This window comes from Gigantopelta aegis, chromosome 4, assembly GCF_016097555.1.
Source record: "Gigantopelta aegis isolate Gae_Host chromosome 4, Gae_host_genome, whole genome shotgun sequence".
Lineage (NCBI taxonomy): Eukaryota > Metazoa > Mollusca > Gastropoda > Neomphalida > Peltospiridae > Gigantopelta > Gigantopelta aegis.
In genome coordinates, this window is record NC_054702.1 from 95,133,578 (window position 1) to 95,152,961 (window position 19,384).

The following is a 19,384-nucleotide window of genomic DNA, read 5'->3' on the forward strand; positions in this document are numbered from 1 at the left end:
CATCTTGGATTTTGTATAACTTCTTCACATCTGTGCCTTGCAGGACATTAGCACAGCATTTGCTAACTCTGAAGACCGCCGCCAGACACTGCTGGCTCGTGAGAAAAAACTGAGTCGCTTGATTCAGTCCGAGGACATGAACATTCTCCACCAGAGGATCCGTTTGCTCAACAAACAGTGGGATGAACTATCTAGTCAGTCGGCACTCCGAGACCAGCGAATCCGTGACTCTGTGTGTCGATGGTCTGGATTTGGAGACCAGCTACGGGAGATCACTGAGTGGATTGATGACATGGAGGTCAAGGTCATCTCCACAAGAGAAATGCATGTAGAGGATCTACTTGAGAAGCTGGAAACGGTAAATTAATTAATATATCACAGATTTTCACGAAGGGGATGTATAGATATTTCTTAATTTGCTATACCTGAAGAAGAATCCAGGAATATTAACAGGGTAGGTGTAGACTGTGGCAAGTGAATTTTGAAGGGAATGGGGTCAAATCATGCTCCTCTGGAAAATTTATTGAAACAAAAAATTTGTATGAACTAGAGTTTTACCTCTCGAAACCCCCCCCCCCCCCCCCCACACACACACACCTGCCTAGAATCGGTCATATTTTTGTACCAAATTCCTTAAGCACATGTACTGTATATCAATTCTTAAAACTTTTTTTCATCTAGGTTAAATGGACATTCCTGAGTTTGCTGCATTGTAAGATGTTTCCGACTAATAAAATATTCCTACGATTAAACTTTCATATTAAATATATTTTCTGGTTTAGAATATCAGTGTCTGTATATTCAGTGTGTTTCTGGTCGTCTTAATATTTGTAAGAAGCTGAAACTGAATTTTGTCTTGAAATAATTTCATACATATGAAAAAAAAAGTATTTTAGGAAATAAAATGAAAATTTAACCTAGTACAAATATTAGAACGATCAGAAACACGTTTAATATACAGCCACTAAAATTTTATGCAGAAAAATATATTTGATATGTAATTACAATTGTTAAAAAGGTCTTTGTTAATCGATAACATCTTAAAAATTGCAGGAAACTCTATACAAAAAAATACCCCAAAAATACTTTATTAAGAAAAATAGTGTTTTGGAAATGTATAATTGTTTAACTATGGTTATTTGGTATTTTGATGAGAAGGAGAAACCCTTTCTCTATCTCCCAGGCTACCCCTTCTGACTAGTAGCAATGGATCTTTTATATGTACCCTCCCATAGACTGGACATTGCGTGCCATAGCCTTTGATGTAACAGTTATGGGGCATCATCTAAAAAAGATCATAAAACCATTCATGAATTTTTTTAATTAAAAACATATTCATGCAGTATTGTATATCATGCTAAATTACATATATTTATTCATATAACTGCATTATCTTTTCCACCTGTAACTTAATGAGGTGTTTACTACCTGGTCATATTGATGCCAGCCCAGCACACCTGGACACCACATGTTCCTGGAGGTGTGAAGTAGTAGTACAGGTTTAGTAACCTGTTTGGCATATAGCCACGAAGCGAGGGAGGAGACTGGAACACCACAGAGTATAAACAATACTCGCTGATTTCAGTATACAGTGTGTTTTCAGACTGGTAACACTGAACAGAAAGCTTATACATTGGTGTATTCTGTGTCATATCATATGTGAAATGGCTTAACATGGAAGGTAGTGTCTAATTCTGTTAAATGCGTGGACAGTTAACTTCTGCATTTAAACAGGTTGGTCAGTTAAAGTTTGTTTTGTTTAATGTCACCACTAGAGCACATTGATTTATTAATCATTGGGTATTTGGATGTCAAAGGTTGGTCAGTTTCTGGTAATCATATTTTATTACTACAAAATGTATTATCATTAAATTGAACCCATCTATTAAAGCTAAATTAGGGATTTATTATAGACCATGGTCTGTATAAGGTTACAGTATAGGGTGTGGATCAGTGGTACAGCACACACCTGGAATGTGATATGTTGTAGGATCTATACCCGTCTGTGGACCGAATGATGTTTTTGTTCCAGTTGCAACAAATATTCCATATCAAAAATTGGTATGTACTGTCTTGTCTTGCCAAACACATATAAAAAATAAGGGTGTTGTAATAACTCTTAGACACCAAATAAGCATAGTTTATAATTTCTTTCCTGTGTATAAGGTGTCCGCTGTACGGAGGTAAATCATGTGTAGAGTGAAATGCATGTAAAGCAAGCAGCACTGGGTATATTAAAAGGTGGCCTTTAAATACACATACTTTCCCACTACAGGTTGAGATGTGAAAAGTGAATTTATTAGGAAACATCTGGCAGCTTAATAGAGGTGGTTAACTCAGCAGGTTTAACTGTATTTGTATACAGAACAAATAACCTAGTGTTCTCTTAATAAACAGGTGGTTGTCAATATAGGTTTTTTTCTGTATTTTAGATGATGTTGAAACACTGTGGACTGTCTTTTCTCAATAGCAAGTGTGTTGATGATCATGATAAACGATTATTGTGTGTCATTTTAAGATATCTGTGTTGTCTTGAAACAGCTATATGAGTTTACAATGTATTATTCTTTTGTTTGTCAGGAATACAAGCACGACTTGATGATGAAGGAGAGAATCAAATCAGATCTTGTTGATCAAGGTCATCGACTCATGAAGGTCAGTAGCGAGATTCGAGCCGCAGACATTGAACACAGACTTCAAAAACTGGAAGACAGATGGCAGCACCTAAAGGCTGTAGTTAACTTCAGGTTAGTTATTTTAGCTTGTCAGCTGGCAGAAACATCTTCATTAATTAATGTTTAGCAGGATGAGTCGGTCTGAGGTAATTTAAAATATATCAACTAAAATGATATTATTTAAAAGTGGAAATCTTATCAACATGGGACAGGACATGGAACAGTGGTAAAGTGTTTGCTTGATGCATGGTTGGTCTAGGATCAATCCCTGTTGGTGGACCCCTTGGGCTATTTCTCATTCCAGCCAGTGCTCCACAACTGGTGTAACAAAGGCGTAACATGAACTATGCTGTTTGTGGGATGGTGCATATAAAAGATCCCTTGCTGCTAATCAAAAAGAGTAACCCATGAAGTGGCGACAGCTGGTTTCCTCTCTCAATATCTGTGTGGTTCTTAAACATATGTCCGACGCCATATAACCATAAATAAAATGTGTTGAGTGCATCGTTAAATAAAACATTTCCTTCCTTCCTTCCTTACCAACATTTGTAAGTTATGAATTATATATTTAGACAATATAAAATATATAAATAATATGAAATCTGTTACAGTTGTCTTAAAAACTATCTAAAATTCACAACATGTCATTAAAAGCTTTATACTTCCTCAAGGGAATTAAAAAAAAACCTGCAATAAGACTAAAACAGACTAATACCAGCTGAACTGATTAAAAACAACACAAGCTAAGGACACAAAATATATAGGGGCTTTAACAACATATTTTTGAACATGTTAAATTATTGAATTTCTTATATAGGGGCTTTTAACAACATTTTTGAACATGTTAAATTATTGAATTTGTACCACTGTATTTTGAGGATCTGTGTTACTTGTTAAAATGTTATATTTGAGGAAAGGTGCATTAATAATGTACCTTTTCAAATACATATAATTTTATTGTCGTCAAAAAATATATATGGCAAAATATATCTTGTGGTCCGGTTGTACTAAAATATGATTTGTTTGTAATATTAGCCATGGGTTTCTTATATTTATAAATTTACTGACTTTGAAAAGTGATGTTGAATGATTGAATTATTGGAAAGCTGTATTAAACATTAGTAAAAATCTGTGAAATTCATTTATAACTATCCTACAAGTAAATGTTTATTTTGTAGAGAGCGAAAACTGCGTGAGACAGTGTTGGCAGTAAAGCAGCTAGACATCAGTATGAGAAACCTGGGCCGGTGGTTAACTGACATAGAACAGGAGCTGAGTGGGGCCCTCGTGTACCGGGAGTGTGACATGCAGGATATCCAGGCAAAACTTCAACACCAACAGGTATTACTTTATAGTCATAGTCACAAGTCTGTTGGTTCATCAATTGTAACTAGTAGACTCAGTCTTTTGTTTACGTTTATACACATCAAAACTGGGTTTTTTTTATTACCATTTGATTCAGGATGGATTGTGATCTGTAAATGAAATATTATGATCTTAAAATATTGCAGTGAATAGATATTTAATGTATTTTAATATAGTACCTATGTTGTATAAGCTTTATGATTTTAGCATCATATAACATTACCATTTTGTATAGCATTGTTAAATTTGCAAATAATTATGTTATACTGTAAATATATTGCTAAACTATTCAAAAAATCAACAAAATAGCCGTATTAACTGATAGTCATTTTAGTAAGGTTAAATACACATTCCTTTGTATCCAAAAGAAACCTGTTTCAAGAGCTTTTTGTATGAATTTTTATGGTTTTGTTTATAGCATATTTGATTACATTTGTTTTGTTTGTTTTAAAACTAGGAATTGCAGCAAGACATTGAACATCATAGTGCCGGTGTGGCCTCTGTACTGAACCTGTGTGAAGTGCTGCTGCACGACTCAGATGCCTGCCCAACAGCGGTGGAATTTAATGCTCTGCAGAACACCATGAAAACCCTGGACAGACGATGGAGAAATATCTGTGAACTCTCACCTGACAGGCGATCAAGGTATGAGATGATTTTATAGAGAAATATAATTTATAGAACTGTCAAAGTAAAGAAACCTTGCATTATTAGTATATGACAATGGCTGGTTTTTGGTAGTTATTACAAACAGAATTGTTATTTGTTACCCAATTGCCTTACTTTCAAAGATCCTTTGCCTTTTGCAAACATGCCTACCGTACCTTGCTTGGAGCTCTTTAGCAATAATGTTTTACATGCACTGGCTTCTTATTCAGTGTTGTTTCTGTTCTTTGTGCCTATAGGATCGAGGAGACATGGGTGTTATGGGAGTCATTCCGTGAAAATTGTAAAACTTTCTCTGACTGGTTGGTGGATGTGGAGACTGAGATTGGTGACTGTGATGTCACAGATGTATCGGTGGAAATGACAAAGGACGAAATCAGGAAGTATGAGGTACATACACAACAAATACTGTATCATCCACAGATTAGAAGATACCATGTTTTAAACAAGCCGATTATTTGAGTTGTTTATGTAGCAAAATGGCACAATTTATGTGTTCGGAAAGTAATGTGTGCCATGAACATATTGATATGGAATTAATTGTAGGAAAATGTGAGTTCTGTTCTAATACAGATATTTGTTTTTCTAATAACAAATATGAAATTTTATTGATATGATGATAAATAGGATATGCAAAAACATACATTGCATGAAAGAAAAACTCAACCTACAAGATATAAAAATATAATTCACTGCCATTTTGCTATAACTATAAATATAAAAATTTAAAGTAATTGCATAAATGATTAAAGTATTATTAAGGATTAATAAATAATTGCATACTACCCTGACCCTACCAAATTTATTTCTGGAAATAAAAAATGTATAAACATAAAAATTGTAAATAATTGCATTAATTTTCTAATCATTATTATTTAGAATTAATAAATAATTGCATACTACACTGACACTACCAATTTATTTCTGGTGATAATAAATTTATAAACATAAAAAATCTAAATAATTGCATTAATTTTTTAATTATTATTAGTTAGGATTAATAAATACTACCTTGACACTACCATATTTGTTTCTGGGGATATTGATTTTTTTGGTGTTTTTTTAATTACTGCAAAAAACAAAAAACACAAAAACTAATAATTGCATAACATGAAGTTCTGTACAAATTTTGCATTTAAATATTTTATACATAAATTTTTATCACGTACTTTGTACAGGGTCTTCAGCGTAACATCCACGACCACTTGAATGAGCTGGAGACGATCAACAAGCAGTACCGCCGCCTGGCCAAGGAGGGCCGCACCGACAGTGCTGGCCGGATGCGACTGATGATGCAGGAGGTGAACGAGCGCTGGGACCACCTCCAGCAGCAGACGTCGGCCATTATGAAGTGTCTGCGACACTCGGCCAGCATCCGCCACGACTTCAACTCGACCCGTGCCGTCCTTATGAACTGGCTCACTGAGGTCGACATGCAGCTCACCAACATTGAACATCTCTCACACATGGATATCGCAACACGCTTGGCTGAAATGAAGGTGTGCTGATGTTTTAATATGCAAAACAGATCTATAGTCCATCCCACAGGGATTGTATTTTTTTTCAGACTGTAATTTACTACAAGTTATTTATTTCCGAGTCGATTGATTTGTAAATTGCACACACAAATTGTATTTCTTTGTTATTTGCAAAACAATTTTACTTTCCTTCTTACATCAAACCAAACTGAAATTATTTACAAAAAACATTTTAATAGAATGATGGGACAGACTATAGGTTGTGAGATAAACCATCCTACAGGTAGTACTAAACCAAATAACTTCCGGCTGGGTCAAAGTTCGAGGTGCACCGAACTTTTGATAGAGAAGTGAACACCACAAGTCCTGTGATTGGTTATAAATGTGAATGTGTTGGTTGTAAAAAATAAGTTTCATCTGGGTAAAAAAAATATGCAATTTTATTTCATCTAGTACCAATGTGTCAAGTAGCCTTGTGCTTGAAACATGTAAAAAAAAGTACTCGAATTTTGTGCGGAACTAGGGTAGTCATAGACGCTACCTGTTATCTCAGAAACGAGCAGCTTGACCCCCAATTTTTTCTGATTCACTTCAAGTGTGAGGGGTGGTAGTATTTATATCCGTGGCGTTGGTTGTAAAAAAAAATAGTTTCATCTGGGCTAAAAATGTATGCAATTTTATTTCATCTAGTACCACTGTGTCAAGTAGCCTTGTGCTTGGAACATGTATGGGGTACCTGTAAAAAAAAGTACTCAAATTTTGTGCGGAACTAGGGTAGTCATAGACGCTACCCGTTATCTCAGAAATGAGCAGCTTGACACCCACTTTTTTGTGATTCACTTTAAGGGTGAGGGGTGGTAGTATTTATATCCGTGGCGTTTATGTCGATTGATACGTTGCAGGTAGGAGTTTTAGCCACATATGTTACTATTGTCGTCTATGGGATTTGATTTGGTAGTATACACCCTACAGAGAGGATAACACATACATTGTATCTCAGCCTTTGATATTCCGTGGTGCACTGGCTGGAACAAGAAATATACCACATTAAATATTTACTTTTTATAGTTTAAAAAAGGCACAAAATCTTAAATAAAAATCTAAAAGTATGAGGGTTTTTATAATGTATATGTGATATATTTGTATTTTATGAGATTTTTTTTTTTTAAATAATGTGAAAACTAATGCCAGTATATAATGTTAATATTTTGTTTTAAAACAGTATTTCGATACATTATACAGGAGGGGTTTAGACTGCAGCAAGTGAAGGGTCAAGAAGGGGTTAAGTCATGTCCTCCCCCAATTTTGTTTTTCAAATGAAAAAATTTATTGAGCAGGGGAGGTTTTCACTCCCAAAATCCCACACTGCAGATGTCATACAGAATTAAATAAACACCCTGTAAAAAGAGCAAATAATTGTTAAATAACATTGTTTCAGTAAGCATTGATAGTAATTATTGCACATATATTAGTTTATAATTAAAATATAATGTTTCATTGGTTAGTCGCTTTTTTGTTAGCACAAAGACTTTTGTAAGCACTTTCTCACAGACACATGGCTGTTAACTGTCCGTCGTGAGATGTATTTCCGTCGTCAGAGAATTTTTATTTTTATTTTTTTTAAATGAGAATCACTTCGGCCGTTTTCGGTTTCCGTAATGTCAACCCGATCGCATCGGACGTTGTCTTTGCCCCACTGACCCCCTTTAGGGACCCATCCCAGGGTATAATCTACCATACATTTTGGGGCCAGTGACATAAATTCCCAATCCAATATCAAACTTTTCCCCAATTAGACCCTTTGACCCAATAGTTTCCCAATAAAGGTTACCAAAGTTGCTCTTATCGTGGACACTTGAACTCATAAAAATGTTTACAGATTTAGCTAATTGTATATTTTTAAAAAAAATGACATCGAAAAAAGTTTCGTTTTGGTTTTCCGATCGATTACGAACACGTGACGAACAACTCTGACCTGGATATGCAAATTAGGTGTATCCTGTTGTGATACAGTCTGTTGTATCATAGTTTTTAGTAATAATGCCTACATTGTCTGATATAATATATTTTTGGTAGAAGAATACAACTTTTTGTTTTAATCCATCCATTTGCATTAACACATATTTGGGATCTATCGCTATTTACTTAGTCCGAACGGACGTAGAAAGTAAAAGTATTGACTTAATGTGCATCCTGCACTACCATTTGCTGTGTTGTTTTAAGCAGACGATCTTATTTTGTAAAAAGGTGTGTACATATGTTTCGTACTTTTTTCCCCAGATATGTTTTTTTTGTTTTTTTGTTTTTTTTTGTTAAATCATGTTTGGTACGGTTTTTGTAATTACCCCCCCCCCAACACCCCCCCCCCAAAAAAAAACACACCAAAAAAAACAAACAAACACAAAAACAACCAACAACAGTTACTACAGTAGTTGTAAATTAAGTGAAAAAACAAAACAAATTTAAATGTGCTACACACTCCCTTTGAAGTAATGGCCGTACCCGATGTCACACCATGTGACGAACAGCATGTGCGAGTTTGAACACTGTTACAATGTAATAGTTCTGCTGGGAGATTATTAGATTGCGTATTATAGATATTGAAACTTTAAAATAAAATTGATCTGGTAAAAAATTAACATTTACCGACCAGCGGTATGTTACTTCTTTATTATTTACGATTGAATAATGGGGTCATTCGAGAATTACGCAACGTGCACTAAGGAGAGTGGGAATTATGGGATGTGTGACAAAACATAGTTTTTTTGTTGTTGTTGTTTTGTTGGGTTGGGGTTTTTTTTTTTTTGGGGGGGGGGTGTTATTGTGCAATGTAATGTTAATTAATAAAGTATGCAACCAGTCATTGCCGTTTTATTTTAACATATATGTATTACTAAAGACCCCAAAGTAAAATATGACACGGTCACAAAACGTTACATGAGCAAGAGGGGTATTAAAACTGCAAGATTTTGCGTTACGTATTGTTAAATGAACACAGAGATCAACAGAGGACTATTCAACGTTAGCGTAATGCAGTATCAGACATTGGCTTTTACCCCAATTTTTAACGACCATAATGAATTTGCAATAAGACTATACCCGATGTAAATGTATTTGAATATTTGATTTGTCGTCCATTAGCTGGCGGTCAAGCCTAAATAAATAATATCAAGTAATAATGCAAACTTTAAAAAAATGCCCGTAGCTTATGAAAGAACACCCCAGCAAATGTCAGCCTAATAGGACTATTTTTATTAATATAGGTTCACTGCAGGACCCATCAAATTAATGTTTTTGTCCAATAAAAAATTAAAAAAACGGTTTGGGTTGGGAGAAATACATGTTTGAAGTGGACTACAATTGTCATATAAAACACAACCATTTTGAATGGTGATATAATCATGGCACTGACATCCGCCATCTAAACCCCCAACCAGGGCAATGCCCTGTAGCTTGAAATTTCAGTCACAACATTTTACTTTTGTTAACAGCCATGCAGACAGGATAACACATACCACAATCTTTGATATTCTAGCTATGGAGCACTAGTTTTAACATAACATAGAAACACATTTTGTGTCTTGTCTTTTAACTGTATGTAACATGTTTTATTTTTTCCCCAGCGAATTGAGGAAGAGATTGACATGAAGCGTAACAAACTAGCATACCTGGACGAATCAGCCATTTACCTGATGCAGAAAGGTGATGCTGATGAAGTCGTACAGGTCCAGCAGGAACTGGACGAGTTTCGCCAGTACTCCAGACAGGTCCTCGACAGAGTGGCCATCGTCCATGCCAAGCTGGAGCTTATATCTGCTGGCCAGATTGAAGACATTGCCACGTTGGAACGAAGAACACTTGACCAGCCAAACCAGGTTTGTGTGTGCTTACTCTCATCGTGCTGATAATTATGTTACAATGAAGCACATTCTTACCAGGTCTCGGCACAGGAATTTGTCCATGATGGACCATTGCAAATTATTGATATAGTCATGAAGCCTTCACAAGGAGTCTCTTTGAGACTGATTTGATAATTAGAGCTCAAAATCAGAAATAAAAATGTTGATCCTGGTTCACATCCATACACTTCATTTGAATCTCCCGAGTAAAAGCATCTTGAAACATATTTCTGTTATTGGGAAATTAGTAGAGACAGGCTTGTGTTGCTCAAATTGGAGACAATTGTTATTGTGTACAGTCTAGACTCTCAAGTGACAAAATATGATATTTTAACACATGTAATGTCTGCTATATAATATGACTTATTGTGTTCAGGAATACTCAATGGCATCAGCTGATGTGAAGCTACGTGAGCTGCGTGAAGCTCGAGCTACCGTCTCGGTTGACTGGGATGCCAGAGAACTGGAGGCGTATCTAGAGGCATCTCCACCGGAAAGTCCTCCACACAAACGACGGGCCCGTCATCCAAGAGACGTCATAGACTCAGGTCTGTTTGATATTTCTATGTGGTTTATTTCTTCTTTTTTTGTGGAGAGGGGATGATAGATTTTTTTTCAAGATATATCCACACATGCTCTTGATATGTATTTTTCTAAACTTTATGAACATAATTTTTTTTTGTAGATAATCATTTAATTCTATACTGTGCATAAACATACTGACACTATGACAGAATTTATTTTGTCATTGCAATGAAAACATTTTCTCTATTTCCATCTGGATGCATGTTACTATTTTAAATTTTAAATCATATTTTCATATATCCTTAAACTCTTGGCTCTGTAATTGTTTTTATTGTCTTTCTTGTCAGAAATAAAACATTTTTAATAATTGCATTTATTTCCATTTTCTAGGATCACTAATGCGAGAAGATCGACAGGCACAGATTCGGATGGAGGTTTTCCAGAAGGCCAAGACAGCAAAGGTGGAAGAACTGATGGAGCGATTAGTCGATGCTATGGAAGATGCAGCAGCAAAACTCACAGACGCCGAGAGACAGCTACACAGCCATTCACCGGTACGGGATGCAAGATGGGCCACAGAGAACATAGTATGTGCCATTAATGTTTCTGCTTTTTATTGGATTTTGGCATTTTTGCATAAAATAGTTTTCACAAAGTAGACTGTATTTGATGTTTTATAAAGAGACATCTACATGTATTTAAGTGTATTATAGCTTTTGTAAGATCAATTCCACTGTTATTTTCATATCTGATTTATTAATTTCATGGCTTTAACAAAGTATCCTTTTTAACTGGTACAGAAATGTAATTTTAACTGTGACAAGATTTTTTTTTTCATATTGATTACATACATTTTTAGTAGTATTTTTACACATTAAAGAGGACTATTCCAGTCCACTTTAATGTGTAAAAATACTACTAAAAATGTCTTTCATATTTTTTAGTATGATATTGGAAGTTTAATTTTGTTCTTTATTTTTCAGCAATTACAGATGCATCAGTGTGAGGCTGCAATAGAGACAATGCAAAGAATAGACCAGTTGCTTAAGGTGGAGACTGGTATGACCACCATAGCCAGTGCAGACTCCCAACTCAGAAGTAGGTGTCATAGATTCTATATCACTAGGAAATAGTTTTAAAGGGATTAATTTTTATGATGAACCTATCAATGTTTATAGTGAGTATTTTATTTTTGTTGTAGTAGAGAACTGACTCCCTATCCAAAACCAGTCAACTCTTTTAAAGGGACACACCCTAGTTACGGCTAGTTGTTAACCATTACGGCATTGTTTTTCACTATTAAACCCATTTTTTCACAAATAAAATTGCACTTTACTTACCGTTTATTATTTAGAATATACATTTCCATTCACCTGAAGTGTTTTTTGGTAATCCTGGTAATCCTGGTGTTTGTAATACCACAAAATGCATTCTAAAAAACGGACGCACGTTTGAGAAAAAACCGTTGAGCAGACAAGGTCTAATCTATTTTTAGACGGGATATTTCCATTTCAATGTCACAGACGTTGGTATACCACGTGACCGTTATCATTTTGGTTCGGTTTGTTTTATCGTGCACGGTTCGCGCAATCAACATCCGATTTGTTGTTGTTCATTTGTGAGATTTTTCTTCACAGTTCGTGAACATTTTCAGTAACAATAAAGTTCAGACAAGTAAGTATCTCAATACAAAACGTTACAAATCCTTAAAACCAATAATTTTACTAAGTCCTACGATATCTGGAGAGGGGATACAACCAGGACAGAACAGTTGGAACATGTCCAGGAGAGGTGAAAAGAACGCACCCCAAGTCTGTGAAATTTGTCGTGACGTAGGCATTGTTGTGCTTCGAGCGACATCTACCGGTGACATCAGAATACAAACTTTCAAAATTATTTCAAGCAATTGGGACATGGGGATTCCCATGGTATTTATCGATATAAAACCTGCTTTTTCACTCCATTTGATAAAAACATGATCTAAGTGTGTTACAGGTTTGTAGATTAACCAAATTATAATTTATTTTCGCTGGATGGAACTAGGGTGTGCGGCTTTAATGGCATTGTTTGAAGTGCTTAATGTAGATGTTTCATTGTTATAAAAGAAGCCGTTTAATAATGTTATAAGTTACTCTTTTACGGTATTCTTCAGATAAACAAATATGTAATATTTGATGGAAAGTTCACTGGATGCTTTCCTATTTGTTTAAAGATATCATGAGACGATGGGACACATTGCAAGCCAAAGTCTGTGACAGAGACCAACAGATGAGCCAGGAGAGACACGACTTTGCCCAGTTTAAGACAGATCTTGACAACATGTTGGCCTGGCTCGATGAAGCTGAGGCTTTGCAGTCTACTCAGGAATCCATGTTTGGTGACATCAGCCAACTCAATGCAATCATTCGACAGTATAAGGTAATGCAGTCAAATGGTTGAAAATCATAATGGTTTCTATTGAATATCATGAATTGTAAGTATTTCTATTATTAAATTCTTATAGTAACGGGAATCAGTCAAAGATGTTTTGGCACCAAGATAATGGATTCTGTTATGAAAAATGAAAATCCTCAGGATCTTTCTGGGTATCTACCTGAAAACTATCTTTTTTCTGAAGAACTTGTAAAATTATTCCTGATGTTTTTACCTATGACACTTTCATCCCTGTGTTACTCAAGTACCAATTTATGATATTCACCTAGAATAAAGTAGGAATTTACTAATTGGTTTTATATCTTTCTTAACTCAATAAGGATACAGTTAGCTTTACATTACATGAATATTTTTCTTTTGGGTATATTGCTGTAAATATATATATCTGGGTTAGTCACCAAAATATGTGACCAATGCTTTCTTAATATATATCTTATTTGAATATTGTTATTTTAGGACTTTTTGGTGCAACTGGAATCCAAGAAAACAAGGGTGCTATCTATTAACCTCATCAGCAAGAACTACATCAATACACAAACTGCCGAAGGCCGAGAACTCAATGAGAGATTACGACAGATGAATCGTAGGTGGGACGCCATCACACTGCGAGCATCTGAAATTCACAAGGAGCTTCAAGGAGCTCTTCTAAGAAGCCAGGAGTTTCACCACACGATCCATGACTTGCTGCTGTGGCTGGAGAACATCGAGACTCAAGTACAGCAGTGTGAACCTATCAACCTGAACAGCGAGGACGCAGCATTGTGGGCCAAGTACAGCAAGCTAGTTGTAAGTACTCATTACAGATTATGGGCAGGATCTAGCTCAGTTGATAGACCTTGGTGGTCCAGTTCTGTGATTGGACTTTTCCCAGTCCCAACTAGTGCTCAACAACTTGTATATCAAAGGTCATGGTATTTGCTGTCCTGGTATATCAAAGGCTCTGGTATGTGTTGTCCTGTTTGTGAGAAAGTACATATAAAAGATCCCTTGCTGCTGATGGAAACATGTAATGGGTTTCCTCTGAAAACTACATTTCAGAATTACCCAATATTTAACATTTAATAGTGAATAATTAATAAATAGGATACTTGGCGTTCAAAGATGGTTATCTGCCTGCCTCAATTTGAGATGAAAATTCCATCAATTCCTTTACCAAGATATGAAAAGACAGTGCATCAGTATAATGGGTACACAACAGTCAGAAATTGTGCAAAAACATCCAGCCAAATCACAAAATGTTTGATGACCAAACCATATTGCAGAATGCTGTTATTTTGGAATATAAATTGCAAGAGACATTATTAGGAGCAATAATTCCAAATGGAAACCGTTGTAAGCAGACTTGAAAGGGTTATCAAAAATAAATAATGGTTAATTAAACACAAATAGATAACATTATTTCTTGAGAAGTGTAGCCTACAATATTCTTATTTAATTGTATATCTTTTAATTCATCACATCTTGATATTTATTACAGGACTTAAGAGGAGACCTAGAAAGGAACCAGCCAAAGGTTTTGGCTTTGAAGGATACCACAGACCAGCTGCTGAAGAACTCCGACTCACAGGAAATGGTGAACTCCAAGGACAAGATCCACCTGATTGCCAACCGCCAGAGAACTTTGCTGCATCTGTGCTCGTCATACATCTCGAGTCTTGAGGACAGATTAGATGTGTCGGGACGGAGAAGCGCAGTTAGTCATATTTACATCATTTTAATCGTGATCTTTGCTCATACTTGTTAAACACTGGACTCAAATTCTATGCACTTTGAATGGCAATAAAGTTTGGGATCAAACTCTTTGAGTCTCTTCTTTCAAAAACTATTTATGAATATGGGTTGTGGTAATGATTTCAAACTGAGCATAGATCTGTGAAAGTTAGCATTGTTCAATTCTTGTACTCTGTTTTAGTCTAGTTACTGTTTAAACTTAGCCGTTATAAAATTAATTAGAATAGTGCTTATTCATTCATTTATTGCTAACCTGTTCTTATCTAAACTTGAACTAGCAGATAAAACTACTTACATTTTAAATGCAGATACTTTTAAATGTGAGCATGTAGTGCTATATTTTTAGGCTTTATGAGAATAGGTCTTGGGAAGTCATGCTAGTATTGTGAGTTTCAAGAGGGTTTTTTAAATAGTTTTTTGAAAGTGGATTAATAAGAACGTAATTGTTTTCAGACTGTCACACTAGACCGGACTGATCTGACATCTGGATTTGGTGGAGTAGCCCGAATGTCACGCTCCAGTTCCCCACGAGTTGGACTCTTCCATCCGGGATCTTCATTACGCACCAGAAATAGATCACCATTTGCCATCTCTCGACAGGTATACCCAGTCACTGAGCACTGGCACTTATAATCAGTTTTATGTTGCCTTTAATGATGAAATGAAAATATTAAAATGTAAATACAAGTAGCTGTTTTAAATATAATTTTATTCTTTGTCAAATATATTATATTTTTGTAACGACTTTATATTCATATGAAATCCATATGAAATTAAAAAAAAAAAATTGTTGCCTTTCTTAAGCCAATTGTATTTATTGCATTTATCAGATTTATTTAATCCATGTGTTGCTTTATATTGCCATTTAATTTTTCTTTTCTTTTCTGAAAAAAAAAAGTCATATGTATTCATTTACCTGCAGTACTGAAAATTCAGTTCCCTGTGAAAGTGTTATTTCACTGAAAGCCTTTTTGATGTTCATAATGTAGATAGCTGTTTAGAATATTCTTTTATATACTGAACACATGGTGTGTATGAGGACTGGCCATGTTCATCAATAATGAAGGATTTTATACAGAAAACAAAAACATTACCTTATGTAGTTTTGTTCTATAAAGGTGTAGGCCTACATTTGAATTCAAAGTTTAAAAGTCAAGTTGTTCCTTTTTTAGTTATAATACATGGCCAACAAAATATAACAGAAGAACAACAATGGGAAACATTAATGTTAACTGTGAAATGCACAACAAAACACATCCAAATATTTATAATAGAACCACTAAGCAATAAGGTATTAAAGCACACAATAAAACAAGAAACTGAACAGCTAAGAGGACACTTGTAACATTGAGTTATATTGTTTTAATTTCTGCAGCTTTTATTTGGAGAGGCCAGACCCTTGCTGCAGGCCAGCCCCCTGGACAGTGCAAAGTAAATAGCAGCCCACCCCGTCCACGTGTCCCCTCACAGGGGGCAGGACGTGGATTGGTTTTATTTTATCCAGGCATTTGGGTTATTTTGCCTGCCCAGCATGGTGGATTGACTCATGGCTTGGATTATTTATATCTTTTATTTAACATTCAACCCTATTTTATGCTTTCTAGAAGCTTCTGTGTATCGTGGTATTGTAGTACTGTTTGTGATCTTGCAGAGAGCAGAGATGGAGTTTTCTATGCATGAAACACACTCGTCACTTACTGTACTACTTGCAGTAAAACTCACCACAATCTCAGGTGGTGAAATAAACTTAATAAGCAGGCTGCATGCATGGGTTTTGGATATTAGTATTTAGGCAATCCTTAAAAAAATATGTTTGCTGTAATTCAAGTCTGATATTTTTAATTTTGTTTAAAAAGGGTGGGGGAATGAACAAAAAATTGTGGCTTTAAATAATAACATATGCAATCAGTCAATTATTATGGGTCTGGGTGACAGCAAATATTTTTCTTAAGGTTTGCATTATTGCACAAATGCAATTTGATTTTGAAAAAACCCAGAAATGAACAATTAATTAATATATCTATAACTTTCTCCTCTTTCAGCTAATGGCAAATTACAGTTATATAAACTATTAATTTTGAAACAGATTTTGATTATTCTTCCACATTTTGCAAAAAATATATCTTATTCTTTAAATATTTTGGTTGACTGCCTCAGATGGTTGGTCAACGACATGTAAGTATTAAAACCAGAACCTGATGTTAGATACACCTTATGTAATCCAAGCAATGCCTAATACCAAACAATATGAAAAATATGCATGTTTATATACCCGTACTAGTCGGTAACCCTGGAAACCAGTAACCAACTTACCTGAAGATAATGAATATTTACCTATAGATCATCACCATGCATTGTGTTATTGTTTCAGTTCATACTCATCATACTACCTTTTCATCAATCATTTCATATGTTGCACAGTGGGAGTTTTGTGAAGATGACACCATATTATAACATATTGCACATGTAGTTGTATATATAATAGTATTGACACTCTATGTAGCCATTTTTATTTATTTTTGTGAAATTTGGTTTTCTCAATTTCTTTTCTTATGTAGTTTTTCTAAGTCATCAGGGTTTTTTTTATATATAACTTGGTGGCATTTTAAATAATATTTTGTATAATTAAAAATATATATTATGATGCATGCTGCTTTTACTTTTGTAAACTGATTGTAGTTTTGTGTGATTTTCAAAGTCAACTGCAGGCACGGTGGAAGCAAGTAGACATTGGGGGGCTGACTGAGATCAAAGGTGCAAAGCAAAGTTTCTTGAGGGGTTCGGGGGTATGCTCCTCCATAAATTTTGAAAACTAGAAATGCATTCTACAAATAAAATTCATCTCTGCCTTAAAATATACTACCATACCAATAATATTTTTAAGTAGAATTATCAAGCTCCCCCCTCAGCCCCCCTGCTCCGTCATGCCTGAACTGTCTACAGTTTCATGTGATCTTCGATGTTAACTGTCTGTAGTTTTGTGTGTTCTTCGAAGTCTTTGTTCATTTAGACTGAAGTTTGAAGTGCACAAAGATATATTCTTTATATTGTCTGATTTTATTTTTCTATTGCTTTACTCAAAATATACCATATGTTGTTCCAGGAATGATTACACTAAGGGGTGAGGGCTGTTTTAATGAACACTCACTCTCTATAATATACACTAACTTAAATAATTTGGTATTTTGGTTTACATACATTGAAATAAACATACATGTAGTGTCTGGTAACACATGTAGACGTTACCTAAAAATACGGACTTAGCAACCTATAGGTTACAACACATTTATATTTCCATTATTATTATTATGAAATCCCTTCATAGACACACTGATCTTTTAATATTCATTCAATTTCCTGATCTCATTGCAATGATTCTTATACATATGCATTGCACCAGTATATTTAAATAACATGATTGATCATCATTTAGGTGGTGGTGTTTTGTTTAGTAAGATTTTGTGTGAAACAAATTACCATTTTCAACTTTCTAGGCATCTAATAACCCCTTGGTAAGCTGAATGACCATTCTAAACTTATTTTGATGCCTGGGTTTAATAATCCCACAAAAGCACTAATATATTTCAGTGGCTTTTTTTTTCTTTTTTTTAAATGTGATAATTTCTGGAATATCAGATTGAATCAATACTGAGTTAGTTTCCTGTTGAAAACATTATTAGAACAATGTACTTCGATTGTTTCACATAGAACAGCTTGCATGTTCTAGTTAGATTGTGACTGCATGCATGTATAAGGAAAACCCTAACAACATATTAACATTATAGATTCAATTAACATTATAACAGCATGTTTTTTATTAACATTTTAACAAAATAATGTCTTCTCGAATTCTTGAAACTTTTAATAAAACTATTAATAAAAAGTAAGCTCCATGTAAAAAGATTTGACAAGTTAAGATATTTTTTTGTTATTTGTACGGGGTTTTTTTTCCAGAAATTATACCATGAAGTAGGGAGGCATTGTTTTTCAAATATTCACTAGAAAATTAACTAATTTGGTATTATTTACATTAAGACCCATTCAGATGATACATCTCTCATAAAAAATATAATTCATGCCTCCCACATACATGGGGGCAGGATGTAGCTCAGTGGTACAGCACTTGCCTGATGCGCGGGCCCATTGGGCTATTTCTCATTCCAGCCAGTGCTCCACAGCCAGTGTAACAAAGGTCATGATATGTACTATCCTGTTTATGGGATGGTGCATATAAAAGATCCCTTGCTGCTAATTGAAAAGAGTAGTCCATAAAATGGCGACATCAGGTTTCCTCTCTCAGTATATGTGTGGTCCTTAACTATATGTCCGATGCCATACAACCGTAAATAAAACATTTCCTTCCTTCCCACCTACATGCGATCATTATAGAATAACCCTAAATGTAATTTATGATATCAGTGTACTGAAATAAGATCTCCTTTCAATATACTGGGATACTTTTTATGTACATTTTCATTTCATTTAATTAATTCATTTATTTATTAATGTTGACCATCCTGTAACAAGGAGAGTGACATAGACATGTATACTGGGGGTTATTTAGCAATTACAAAACACTCAAGTAGAATCAAAATGTTTTAAAACATTACAG

At 34.8% G+C, this 19,384-nt stretch overlaps 1 protein-coding gene across 7 annotated transcripts in view; it reads left to right on the forward strand.

Annotated features, from left to right (window-relative positions):
- LOC121371466 (nesprin-1-like) overlaps nucleotides 1–19,384 on the forward strand; it is a 191,958-nt gene that overhangs the window by 170,315 nt on the left and 2,259 nt on the right. For 6 of the 7 annotated variants that reach the window (XM_041497379.1, XM_041497381.1, XM_041497385.1 and 3 more), the window contains 15 exons: nucleotides 44–358; nucleotides 2,581–2,747; nucleotides 3,854–4,016; nucleotides 4,498–4,685; nucleotides 4,946–5,096; nucleotides 5,885–6,205; nucleotides 9,808–10,059; nucleotides 10,460–10,631; nucleotides 10,999–11,195; nucleotides 11,592–11,706; nucleotides 12,821–13,026; nucleotides 13,498–13,827; nucleotides 14,519–14,734; nucleotides 15,226–15,372; nucleotides 16,148–16,203. In XM_041497379.1, the coding sequence (XP_041353313.1) occupies nucleotides 44–358; nucleotides 2,581–2,747; nucleotides 3,854–4,016; nucleotides 4,498–4,685; nucleotides 4,946–5,096; nucleotides 5,885–6,205; nucleotides 9,808–10,059; nucleotides 10,460–10,631; nucleotides 10,999–11,195; nucleotides 11,592–11,706; nucleotides 12,821–13,026; nucleotides 13,498–13,827; nucleotides 14,519–14,734; nucleotides 15,226–15,372; nucleotides 16,148–16,203 (2,996 nt within the window). The remainder of the gene's footprint in view (nucleotides 1–43; nucleotides 359–2,580; nucleotides 2,748–3,853; nucleotides 4,017–4,497; nucleotides 4,686–4,945; nucleotides 5,097–5,884; nucleotides 6,206–9,807; nucleotides 10,060–10,459; nucleotides 10,632–10,998; nucleotides 11,196–11,591; nucleotides 11,707–12,820; nucleotides 13,027–13,497; nucleotides 13,828–14,518; nucleotides 14,735–15,225; nucleotides 15,373–16,147; nucleotides 16,204–19,384) is intronic. The other variant, XM_041497384.1, reaches the window with a different exon arrangement.